Source organism: Pygocentrus nattereri, chromosome 26, assembly GCF_015220715.1.
Source record: "Pygocentrus nattereri isolate fPygNat1 chromosome 26, fPygNat1.pri, whole genome shotgun sequence".
Taxonomy (NCBI): domain Eukaryota; kingdom Metazoa; phylum Chordata; class Actinopteri; order Characiformes; family Serrasalmidae; genus Pygocentrus; species Pygocentrus nattereri.
In genome coordinates, this window is record NC_051236.1 from 2,082,847 (window position 1) to 2,096,258 (window position 13,412).

The 13,412-nt window shown below is 45.1% G+C and overlaps 1 protein-coding gene across 2 annotated transcripts in view; it reads right to left on the bottom strand.

Annotated features, from left to right (window-relative positions):
* The window catches only part of shq1 (SHQ1, H/ACA ribonucleoprotein assembly factor), an 80,864-nt gene that overhangs the window by 9,682 nt on the left and 57,770 nt on the right, over nucleotides 1-13,412 (bottom strand). For both annotated transcript variants that reach the window (XM_037534759.1, XM_017718585.2), the window contains exons 10-11: nucleotides 12,718-12,841; nucleotides 3,993-4,113 (exon numbers count right to left, since the gene is read on the bottom strand). In XM_037534759.1, coding sequence (XP_037390656.1) covers nucleotides 3,993-4,113; nucleotides 12,718-12,841 — 245 coding nt within the window. The remainder of the gene's footprint in view (nucleotides 1-3,992; nucleotides 4,114-12,717; nucleotides 12,842-13,412) is intronic.

The following is a 13,412-nucleotide window of genomic DNA, read 5'->3' on the forward strand; positions in this document are numbered from 1 at the left end:
GCAAACCAGAGCAGTGGGGATTTGATGAAAAGGGCCGCCACTTGAAAAGAAGTAGCGATGTCTCTCTCTGTCACTTTGCATGACAAGTGAGGCTGGGCTTTAAACTACTTTCACAAAGGAAGAGTTGGCTCTACTGTTTTCATGGCGCTAAGCAAGGAGCTGGAAATCGATTCTCAGCATGATGTACGACAAATAGAGGAAAATAAGGCATCGGAAGAGTCTCTCTTCCCTCGTCAAATGCCTCCAGGCAAACATGACTGAAGAACGTGAGGGCCTGAGGAACACTTGTCTTGCAGATCTTGCAACAGACGGCATCCAAAAAGCAAAATACAATAAAAAGATCTGGGGATTTATTTACTGAACTGGAGGAAGGCGACAGGTCAAAGCTGCCCATACTCCGGATGGCGCGTTTAGTGATCGATGAAACTTGCGAAAGGAGAGAGCACGAAGAGTCAAGCTGACATTTAGCTCCAATAGCCTGGCAAGCAGCAGGATGAGACGTGGATAGGGAATAGGAGAAAACCTCACATGCTGCCATTTCATCTCCTTGACTGGACGGCTTGGGTGAGACTGATTGAGTTTTCCAGGGAACTGACAGTGGAACTGTTCCATGCGCTGTGTGCTCAAGACAAAGCTCTTCTCTGTGCTCCCCTCCCTCTCATTTTCTCCCTTTGTTCAGGCCCAGATAATGGGCACATTCCAACTCGCTCTGAACGCCGCCATCGATTTTTACACATCTATTATTAATTGGCCATCGAAGCGTTTTTCCTTCCAGAAAATCTGAGCTGGACAGAAAAAGGAAGAGGGGGAAAAATCCATCAGACCCTCAGGGTTTTTATCAGCTATGCATCTGGGCGCCGGGCCTATAACATCAGGCCTGTTTCTCTCCACTGGACTCCACACACGAGTATACAACTTTGCCTGAACACTAGCCAACAGCAATGTAGCTTATTATTGAATTATGTGCTCAATGGCTCACATTTTAGACATGTAATTGATTATGAAATGTGGTCAAAGCATGAGGATGTCACAATTGCACTATTATTTGTAGTTTACAGAAACTTTGGCTCTGCTGTGCTTATTTCAAAACATCATTCGTCAATATGTAAGACACATTTTATTTGGATGACAATACCTGGAAAAAGCAACTAAAAAAAACAATTTAATAATCCATTGGCGTAATAATAGTGATCCCCTTTAATTCTGATTGAGACCACATTTATATACTACTACACAACAGTCAGTTCCAATGCCACAATCTGAAGTCTTCGATGATACAATTAAGCCCTATTCAAGCTGGATTAGTTTAACCAGAGGAGGCCGGTAATGCAATTTGTAAGGGATTCGATTGGCTAATTCGTACGGGATAAAGCATCTGTGCAGTTTCCCCACATTACCTGACCTAGCCTGGATCAAAATGTCAAAGCCCTGATGTTCACCCCAATGTTAAAATGATAAATAAATGGATCACATAAACAACAACTACTTCAGATATTTCTTTCCATTCTCCTTTTTTTTTTCTTTTTTTTTTTTATATAAGATTAAGTGACCCTTATTAGTCCCACAAATCACCTCCGCATTTAACCCATCTGGGCAGTGAAACACCACACGCACACTAGGGGGCAGTGAGCACACTTGCCCGGAGCGGTGGGCGGCCCAATCCACAGCGCCCAGGGAGCAGTTGGGGGTCAGGTGTCTTGCTCAAGGACACCTCAGTCATGTGCTGTCGGCTCTGGGGATCAAACCGGCAACCTTCCGGTCACAAGGCTGGATCCCTAACCTCCAGCCCACGACTGCCCCTTCCATTCTCCTTCTAATTAGCCTATCGCCAATGATGTCCAAGTCCTGTTTTGAACTTGAGGAACTGTGTCAAGAGACATTTTTGCAGTTTGCCTCCTCTGCCAATCAACAAAAAAACATTCCTGTGAGGTCAACTTGAACAAAACTACTATTATTGAAGGAGCTCAGATTTTGAGCTATAGAAGGTAATTCATCTAACGTTTAAAAACTACGGAATTCCATGTAAAATATCAGAAATCTCAGCTGTAATCATTTAAATTACAACACCTCCCCAGATAAAACAATGCATCACAAATAACAGCATTAAGGCCTACATCAAATGTTAAACCTGTCAATGATCCTAAGCAAGCTTTTTGGTCATCATCGTCATCATCATCATCAAATACAGTGTAACAGAGGTATAGAATACCACTGCTGACTGCCACGCATCAACGGCTGGAAAGAAACACGGTTTATATGAGTAAAATGGGGAGGGATGGGAAAAGCAAAAGGAAAATGGGAAGAAATGCCGTCTTGGCCATCACAAGAATCATCAAATGCATCGTTCTTGTCAAACAGTCTGGCTTGATAAAAACTGACAACACGACCGCCACTGATTCCTATTCTTAGCCATATCTTCAAGTGTATGAAGCCATGCATGACCATGGTCTTTTGGGCCCCATCCAGGGAGACGGGAAGCTCCCACTTTACCTAGATTTTTAGTGCTATTCTTCATGCCTCTGGACCAGGTCATGGGTTGACCACCACAAGGATTTTTCCAGTCCTTTCCTGCAGTAGAGAACAATACCCAGTATTCGAGTAGTGGTAGTTGAGTTTCTTCCATTCGCAGGGTGTGCCCTGCCCGAGCCAACGCAGTCTAGCTAGTTGGATTCTTTCAACTATCGAATATTGTCCTAGATCTTTCCCCAAGACCCGGAGCCTCACTTCTGCATTACTCACCTTATCACTTAGTCTTACTTTAGCTAACTGACGAAGACAATTGTGATCAAATACTGCTAGGCGTCGCGAGTCTTCAACACGCATCGGCCATGTCTCGCACCCATAAAGAAGGACTGGACGTACGGCCGCATTGTAGACACGCCCCTTAACTTGGAGAGACACGTCCTTCAGATTCCACAAGTGCCTTAGATCCGCATATGCCACTCTAGCCTTAATAATCCGTGAGCTAATTTTATCTTCGAGATATATTACTTCCTAGGTATGTGAAGCTATTTATCTCTTCTCTTCTGTCATTTGGCAGACGCTCTTATCCAGAGTGACTTACAACTTGATCACTTTTTCACAGGTAGGCCAAGGTGGTGTTAGGAGTCTTGCCCAAGGACTCTTTGGTATAGTATAGGGTGCTTGCCCTGATGGGGGATTGAACCTCAGTTTACAGCGTAGAAGGCAGAGGTGTTAACCACTACACTATCCAACCACATCTACGATGGCTAACTGATGTCCAGCTAAAAATAAGGACGGTGGGTTTGCTGACCAATCTTGAAGGAGAAGCTTTTTGGTCATGTGTTGTGACAGAACAGCTAAACAAACTAGAATTTGCCAGATTCGAACAGAATGCAATTCAGCAAACAAGATGGGCTGTGAAATGCTTTACAGACTGGAACATGACACACAGGTTAATCAGGCAGATACTAAAAAAGGTGAGCTGAACCTGATATTGTGACAGTTTTATGAACATTTTGGCTGAAGGAACTGCCGATATTAAAGCACATTGGATGCAATGTTTGGGGTTTCTCTGGTTTACTTTTTCTGTGTTTCATAGAACTACTGTATAAACACAACATTGAAATCAAAGCAGTGTTGCTTAATAAACGCTTAACAGTGTTTACAGCAAACAATCACTTCACTGAAGCTAAACCAAATCTGATCAAGTACAGATGAAAAACAATTCGCATTTGAACTTTCCGTCCTGTTTCCCGCATGCAGCCTGAGGAGCGGGCCAGATGGTGCCTGGACCATTTAAAGAGCCAATTTTAATTCATAAGTTACACTGCAACACAGAAAAGGCAAGTTCCTTTGATACCATATGGAGTAAAACCCGTGTTCCAAACTGACCCGTGCAAATTAGCTTTGGGACGCTTCGCATTATTCGTTCCCTAATTACAAACCCGCCCACTCTCCAACCATGACATCAAATTGAGTTACCCCAAACTTCCCGCACAGCCACATCAAAGGAAGTTATGTGAACTTACTTAACCCGCTGGATCCAAATGCAATAGTCTGTGATGTAGAGGTCGTTGAGGATGTAGGCCGGCTCGTTCTCTCTGAAGATCTTATGGACGGCCAGCAGGCATTTCAGGATGCAGGCTTTACCTGGAATAAGGCAAATCATTCAGTGGCTTAGGCTAGCAGCACACAATAATGGGGAGCTTGTTTACACGGGTAATTGAGAAGCCTGCAGGGGGAATGTAAAAGCGTGTTGTCGGTAATTCTGTGGAAAAAGTGGACGCAGCTAGTTAAGAGAGTTGCAAAGAGTGCTAAGAGTTCTGCCATTTGTAAACAAAGAGGTGAAAGAGGACAAAAGAAAGAAACTGAGCACAGCAAGCGCAAGGATCTGTCCGTGAGAGATTAGAGCGTATTCCTTTCCAGCAGATGGGCCCCCCTACATGAGGCAACAGCACACGCCTCGAGGCTGGAGAGCTCAAGCCGTGATGTTTGTTGACATGACACCGGTCTCCCGAAGAAGGTGTAAAAATATCTCCCCTGAGTGTGAGGTGTCGGGGCTGGGAGAGCCGAGCGAGAGGATACTCCTGCCGCCCACAGAATAGCCTGGCAGCCCGCGGAGACATTCCAGCCGCCTTGAAAAACAAACAGTGCTCTCGCGCTGAGGAAAGCCTTAGACAAACATTTGGTTCCCGTTTAAGCAGGGGCTCTTAGTGGCAGGAAAGAAAAAGAGCAAGGGCTGCGGCTTCCAGCAGGAGGACACACAGGGAAATGAAATCCAGGGGTCTGAATCTCTCTCTCTCTCTCCTTTTCTGATTATTTCCATCAGTGATTTCTCTTTCCTATCCACTCATTCTGAAGCTTTTCCACTTTCCTCAGTAACATTCTCCCCATCCTGCCTTTCTGAATCAGTAACTGTGTCCTTCTGCATTCATTCTGAGGCTTTTCTTCTTTTTCCAGCTCAAAAAAAAAAAAGGCTATTGTTCCACCGGCCCTCCTGAGGGGGCAGGATGGCTGGCATGCTCCAGAGCACTGGGCTTTGCTGGGCTCTGATGACAAGCTGGGATAGTTAATCATGCACTACAGAGTCTGCAGGGATGTGGACCAGAGAGGAGGAGACGGGGAGAAAGGCGTGAAGAAGTGTTAGCAGGATCAGACACTGCAACATCACTGTCACACATTACAGCAGACTAAAGCAGAATAATGATATCAACCTTCAGATAGGAAGAAGACAGCCAAAGAACGCTGCCAAGCTAATGAATAAAACTGGCCCAAAGCAAAGAAACTGATGGATGCGTATAAAAGTACATCTAACACTTTATTTTGATCGTCCACTCTCGATACTCTGTGGATGCTCAATGAGTTGCCGGTGAAACTTTCTGAGGATTAACTCATTAATATCTGCCCAAGAGTGCTTACAACATGAGCATGTCCACAGTAAAGGGATCAGCATGCGGAACTGGAGCTTTCTGTGAGCTGCCGTTTTGTTTCTCACTGCCTTCATTGCTGGATGCATGGATTTCTCAACAAGCACGCGATTCAAAATGCAGCTCGCATCACCATGAAAACCCTTTGGACTCACATTCACGTCTTTGCTTGATCAAATGGTAGTTTATGACACATAAAAAAAATCTAGGAATGTTCAGCTTTGTTGGATCAGATTTACACATCAGAACATCAGTACATGCAGCAGAATGAAGAAATCATACTGTTAACCCTTTAAGGCCCATGTGTCAAACACAAGGCCTGTGACACGGTGCCACTCGGCCCATGAAATGATTTTAATTTTCTGTTCTTAGTAGCCCATTTCACCCTGACATGCACTACAGTCCCCAGCATGCAATGCAACATAGTGTGCGGTCTGACCCAAATCCCCAAACAAAAATCTACAGGCCTGCAGTGACACAAAAAGAAAAGGTGCCTGGTGTCTAGTTCAAGGAAAGAGGCAAATAAAAAATACAAAACTGGATTTTTCCCCGTATTTATACTGAAAAAAGAAACAGAATTAAACAGACAGAACGAAGTGAATAAATAGCTCATATATTACACTTAATTAGACAGTGAGGCACTTCATAAAAATCTCTTGAAATATCTACTGCTTGAAATGGTCTGTGAGCTGAAATGAGTCTACGGAGCAGTCTCTGCTTTCTACCACTGTTGGGGCACAACATGCTGAAGCTTCACATCAATCAAACTTTGTGTCCTTGTTGAAAGTCTGAAGCTGAAGTCAAATGTTTTGAAGTCTTTTAGAAGTTATGCTGGATCTGCTAGTGCGCTGTGTGTGTGCTATGCGGGCAGTCAGCTTTTGAAATGCAGTGTGGGAGGGCATCACTTTGAATTACGAGGACAAAACAAATGAAAAAAATAAATAAATAAAATAACTGTCGCAATCTGCATGTACCGATCTCATGGATATGCCAAACAGGCTGACAGAAGGCTTAGCTTCCGTAGTTCAATGTGGAATTTGCTGATATCATCACACACATCATGGACCAAAGTCGGCAGAACGTTCGGCCTTAAAGGGTCAAAGGAGAAGAGTAAAAGGCAGAAATATTAAAGGGCTAAATAGAGTTTAAAATTAATGTAGAATTCCACAAACTTTACAAAATATCTGCAAAACGCTATCGTTAAGTTATAAACAAACTGATTCAGAGTGGTTAAATGTAAAATGCCTCATTCTAGAAAAACTGACCAAGTCAGTTGTGTGTGTGTGTGTGTGTGTGTGTAGGTGTAGGTATATATATATATATATATATATATATATATATATATATCCACACACCAGCAGTTCACCTGCAGCCTCCACTACAGATATTCATGGGTGATGGGAAGATCAAACACCTTAAACGCAATAAAAACCCAACAATAACAGTGATAATATTAAACTCTTGAATCTGTATCAGTGTCAGCAGTTGTGCATGGGAATCAGATCGAAACTGGAAAAAGTGGATCGGCCCATCACTTATTTTATATGTGTATATATATTTAATTATATAACAAAGTTCATGTAGGTTCACAGGTGGTTTTGGATAATAAATAAAACGACTGTATTTCTGTTGTAGACATTGTTACCCCTGGTTCCTGGTTCCTCTACGATGAACCATTTCTCAGCAAACCATTCTGAAAGAGTTTGTTTGCATATCAGAGATTAAGCAGAGGTTCTGAAAAACTGGTGGAACTAGCCTACAACCCTGGTTACACCACACTGTTCGATAACAATTTACATAGCAGACCATCAAAATGAATCTTTACCCTGTAACCAGACTGATTTTAGATGTTCTGCAGTAATACTGTACATCTGTGATGTCCCCTTGTTTAGATAATTCCACCTGTATGCGTATATAAGCCTCGCTGTGATTGTGATTGCCTTTAACGCTGTGTTCAATACTGATTTTCCCCTTTTCACACTAAGCAAAGCTCGGCTGCCTGAAGGCTTTCGTGTCTCTTTTAGTTCTGCCCCGCTGGCTTGCCTTGCATGAGTAGAGGCGAAAATATTTAACAAACACTACCGACGTCTTAACCATCCCCTTCCACGAGTCTCCAGACGCTGAGCGTTCTCCTGCAGAATACCAAACATGCCGCTCGAGGGCTGTTCAAATATTTACCTCAGATTTCATTTCCTCCACACCCTCCCCCACCATGCCACCATTAATGGGTTTGTTTCCCTGATACCTACAACTGTTTGCTCTCACAAGTTCAAATGAAGTGCCCCTGATTGGAGCGCACACAAGTGCACATGTCCAATCGAATTTCCTCTGCAAATTAATTACGGACGTGTTACAGCGTGATGGCGGAGATTACTGGTGCGGTTGGTGGGCTTCATTACAGCAGAGTTTAATGCAAGCATTGCTTGGTGGTTGTTCATGTACAAACTGCAGAGCGGAGCAGTCGGAACGACTCAGGAGAACAAGTGGAATGAACCGAGGAGGAGGAGGCTCTGCTCACGTCTTCAATAACGCTCACCGGCTGATTGTCAATACTCAGAGGGACGGAGCTGCTGCGGAGTTAAACATATGGAACCTAACGCGTCTCTCTAGTGATCCACTCAGAGTCTTTGTCCCCACTACACTCTTAAAACAGATGGTTCCTCAAGACTTCTTTAGTTGAGGAATGTGGCTCTATATACACAATATTTCCAAAAGTTTTCACTCACCCATCAAAATCATTGAGTTCAGGTGTTCCAGTCACTTCCATGGCCACAGGTGTATAAAGCCGAGCCCCTAGGCCTGCAGACTGCTTCTACAGACATTAGTGAAAGAATGGGTCGCTCTCAGGAGCTCAGTGAGTTCCAGCGTGGTACTGTGATCGGACACCACCTGTGCAGCAAGTCCAGTCGTGAAATTTCCTCACTACTAAATATTCCACAGTCCACTGTCAGTGGGATTATAACAAAGTGGAAGTGATTGGGAACGACAGCAACTCAGCCACGAAGTGGTCGGCCACGTAAAATGACAGAGCGGTCAGCGGATGCTGAGGGGCATAGTGCGCAGAGGTCACCGACTTTCTGCAGAGTGAATCACTACAGACCTCCAGACTTCATTTGGCATTCAGATCAGCTCAAGAACAGCATAGAGAGCTTCATGGAATGGGTTTCCATGGCCAAGCAGCTGCATCCAAGCCTTACATCACCAAGCGCAATGCAAAGCGTGGAATGCAGTGGAGTAAAGCGCCGCCACTGGACACTAGAGCAGTGGAGACGAGTTCTCTGGAGTGACCAATCACACTTCTCCGTCTGGAAATCTGATGGACGAGTCTGGGTTTGGCAGTTGTCAGGAGACGGTACTTGTCTGACTGAATTGTACCGAGTGTAAAGTTTGGTGGAGGGGGGATCATGGTGTGGGGTTGTTTTTCAGGGGTTGGGCTCGGCCCCTTAGTTCCAGTGAAAGGAACTCTTTAAGCTTCAGCACCAAGAGATTTTGGAAGATTTCATGCTCCCAACTTTGTGGGAACAGTTTGGGGACGGCCCCTTCCTGCTCCAACATGACTGCACACCAGTGCACAAAGCAGGTCCATAAAGACACGGATGAGCCAGTTTGGTGTGGAAGAACTTGACTGGCCTGCACAGAGTCCTGACCTCAACCCTAAAGAACACCTTTGGGATGAATTAGAGCGGAGACTGTGAGCCAGGCCTTCTCGTCCAACATCAGTGTCTGACCTCACAAATGTTCTTCTGGAAGAACGGTCAAAAACAGAAAACGGAAAAACGGTCACCAGAAAGGCCCCGTCTCTTGCATTGTGGTGCAAAACGTGTATAGAGTTTGTTGCTTTTTCGTTTCTTCAGAGTTCAAAGTTCTCATCACTGTCGTCGGAAGAAAACCACGTATGTCCAAAACGTCAACTCTACAGGAGAAGCAAAAAACATACTTTACTTTTAATGTAAGTCAATAGTTGCTGAATTTTGGGCCATTTCATTTGGTCCATTCATCATGAAATTTACACAGAATGTAAAGGGCAACAGGCGTTTTCAAAGTCAAAAACATAAAATGACAAAAAGAAGATACGAGGTTTTCTTCTGACAACAGCAATATGTCGTTCGATAAACTACATATATACGAATATTTCTAAATAATATATGATTCATGGATCTCTCCCTTAGAGATAGGGGAGAAGACTCGGAGTAGAGCCGCTGCTTCTCCACGTCGAGAGGAGCCAGCTGAGGTGGTTCGGGCATCTGGTTAGGATGCCTCCTGGATGCCTCCCACGGGAGGTGTCACAGGCAAGCCCACCCGGGAGGAGACCCTGGGGAAGACCCAGGACACGCTGGCGTGACTATATCGCCTAGCCGGCCTGGGAGCGCCTCGGAATCCCCCCCGGGGAGCTAGTGGAAGCGGCTGAGGAAAGGGAGGTCTGGGCCTCATTGCTTAGGATGCTGCCCCCGCGACCCGAACCCCAGAGAAGCGGAAGATGATGGATGGATGGATGGATGGATGGATGGATGGATGATATATGGACGAATGCTTTAATGAATCATTTCACACTTAATAAGGTAACGAAGACGAATTGAAGGACGTGAACAAGTTACATTTTAAATCAAACTCCAACGGCTTTGTTTTCCGGTATTTACATGGTGCTGTTTTACTGTCCTTCACGTCATTCGTGCGCAGGGAACTGTGGGTAACTGAAGGCCAGGAAGGATACATCTGTTGTGTCCTCAAAACATTTCTAGGCTCCTTTACTTTGGAATGGCCTTCGAGGAGGTAGCAGCCGAGAAATGCAGCCTAGCCTTCGGAACGCAGCTGCTGTGTTTTCTCCACTGTTGTGAAATTACAGCATGAAACAATTAAGCAACGGCTCCATATTCTTATGTGGGTAACTGTGCGTTACCGTCACAGGCTGAGAAACAGCCATACCAAACATTTGAACAGCACCGTACAAATCAGAAGGGAATACTTCTTTTTCACTGATAATAGCTAATTGTCTCCTGGGTTTAGTCCAAAAGGCTGTTGCTTAAAAAAAAAGACCACGTGCAGTGGCGATTTAGCTGAGAGTTAACAGGAGGCTGGGAGCTAATGAGCTCATCCAAGCCTGGCCTCAGTGCAGCGAGGTGTTCACCTCGGCCAGCGCAGACGAGCGCCTTCTAATGAGCCGCAGCCACAGTAATCCAGCAGCTAAAAAGCCCTTTAATTGCTATCATTTACAAGCATTAAAATCAACACGCGCCGGATAAAGCTCACCACACACATCCTAAACGTATTTACACACTTCTCTCTCTCTCTCTCTCCCTCCCTCTCCCTGTCTGTCTCTCTCTCTCTCCCTCGCTCTCTCTCTGCCAGGCTCTTTGATTTAAAGATTACACTCTCTGAGATATCAAAGTCAATAGCGTGTACGCTGCATCAGCTGCGCACTGCGCGAAGACGACTCTGTCCGCCTCTCTCTCTCTTCCGCTGACAGAAGCAGCGAGTTCTGTTGACTTTCCTGTCAGGGGGAGACGCCTTCAGCCCTCCTGCCCCCCAGGAGACGGACAGATTTCTGCATGTTCTGTTATGCTTGTTCCCCATGTTGGCTGCTATATTTACGACTGTGCACAGGAGGGCTTGTCCACTAAGCTACTGCTTCATCAATCTCAGGCGGGTCTTTCTCCATTTGGAAGGGAATCCGTGTCACTAAGGCTGCAGGGCTGCAGGGGGCAGTCGTGGGCTGGAGGTCAGGGATCTGGCCCTGTGACCAGAAGGTTGCCGGTTCGATCCCCAAGGCCAACAGTCCATGACTGAGGTGTCCTTGAGTAAGACACCTAACCCCCAACTGCTCCCCGGGCGCCGTGGATAGGGCTGCCCACCGCTCCGGGCAAGTGTGCTCACTGCCTACTAGTGTGTGTGTGTTCACTAGTGTGTATGTGGTGTTTCACTTCACCGATGGGGTAAATGCAGAGGTGGAATTTCCCCAGTTGTGGGATCAAAAAAGTATCACTTATCACTTTAAAAAGATGCTTAAAATATTAAGACATAGCTCCAAAAGTCGGCATGTACATTTACTATATTATATTAAGTGACACTTTTTAATCCCACAAACTTGCGGGGTTTAATCTTGACCAGCTGCCGTAACCGTTACTGGCTTTCTCACCAGGTGATGTAGGTCTGTATGAAGAGGAGGAGACGCCGGTGTCTTCACAACATTAACCTACCCGAGGCATTTCAGACAACCTGTCAGAGTTAAAACTAGATTTGTAGATTTTTTATCAGCCTAGACTGCATTTGTCTACTGTTCCTGCTTCAGCCGGTGTTAATGGCTACACTGATTAATAGAGGAGCGTGTTGTGTGTGGCACATCATGCGGTGTGGTTACCACGTCTGGTGTGAAATGAGCTTAAGGAATTTGTATAAAACAGGTTCATGTCTTCTTCTTGTATCATTAACGCTATACTACATTAAAAATGCACACATAATATTTGATATATCATTTGTCACAGAGATTTAGGTAGCTGGTGTTATCAGGGCTCTTATATTATATTGATATATAATTGATACTGGTGTTACCTGCTTTAACAGATGGGCAATTAAATGTGCCAAATAATGCCATATATCATTTTATTAGTGATTTTCAATAGTTACACAAGGTCACCTGATCAGCCAGCCTCAGTTTAAACCACAGAATCACTGGTTTTACATCATACTCATACAATAAAAAGACAGAGATGGGTGTCAGTACAGAGCAAACACAGCTGAAACTAGATGTCAGTATAATGGCAAAAGGCGCTGGAGTTGGGGCCTGGGGGGCGGTGTTTGTCCTCATTAGAGCCAGACGAGGGATTAAGGGACGAATGGAGACAGAAAGGAAAACTTTTAGGGTGAAGGGAGGGTCACGTTAAGGTCTCGACCCTTAACCTGATCCCTAGCGTTGTTTGAAAAGCACTCAACGATGTTGTAATGTGACAGAATCCTGCTGCTGGTCAGGGAGGCCAGTGGGGGAGGGGGCAGAGAGAGAGGGAGGAAGAGAGACAGAAGAGAGGAGGGGACATAGAAGGGAAGACAGAGAAAAAGTGAATGAGAGAGAGAGAGAGAGAGAGAGAGAGAGAGAGAGAGAGAGAGAGAGAGAGAGAGAAGGAGAGGGAAAGAGAAGGGAGAGATAAACAGAGAGATGGAGGGAAGAAAGAGAAAGAGAGAGAGAGAGAGAGAGAGGAGAGGGAAAGAGAAGGGAGAGATAAACAGAGACATGGAGGGAAGAAAGAGAGAGAGAGAGAGAGAGAGAGAGAGAGAGAAGGAGAGGGAAAGAGAGAGAGAGAGAGTGAGCAAAAGAGAGCGAGAGTGTAAAACTCACCACACTGGAAAATGTGAGCGGCGTCTTTCACCGCGGTGGTGATCAGAGAGAAGTGGCGGTACAGCGGGTAACACAACACCCGCCTTCCGAAAGACACCAGAACCTCCTGCACTGAGTGATACGTCTGAAACACACACACACACACACACACTTTATTTGGTTTCCAAAAGAAGACAATATAACAAAATGATCCAACACAGCAATTCAGTCGATTAGCTCTTAACAGCTTGAAGGAAACCTCCTCAAACCAGTCCTACATGCCATCATGGCTGAAACAGAGCACCACTTTGCCCTCACCTTACAACGACCTTCAATCAGTAAAGTAGATTTTTAAGTTACAATTTTGGAGATACGAGGTTTTCTTCTGACAACAGCAATATATACACTATATTTTTGAAAGTATTCGCTCGTCTGCCGTCACACCATATGAACTTGAGTGACATCCCATTCTAATCCATAGGGTTTAATATGATGTCGGCCCACCCTTTGCAGCTATAACAGCTTCAACTCTTCTGGGAAGGCTTTCCACAAGGGTTAGGAGTGTTTATGGGAATTTCTGACCGTTCTTCCAGAAGCACATTTGTGAGGTCAGACACCGATGTTGGACGAGAAGGCCCGACTCACAGTCTCTGCTCTAGTTCATCCCAAAGGTGTTCTATGGGGTTGAGGTGAGGTCAGTCAAGTTCTTCCACACC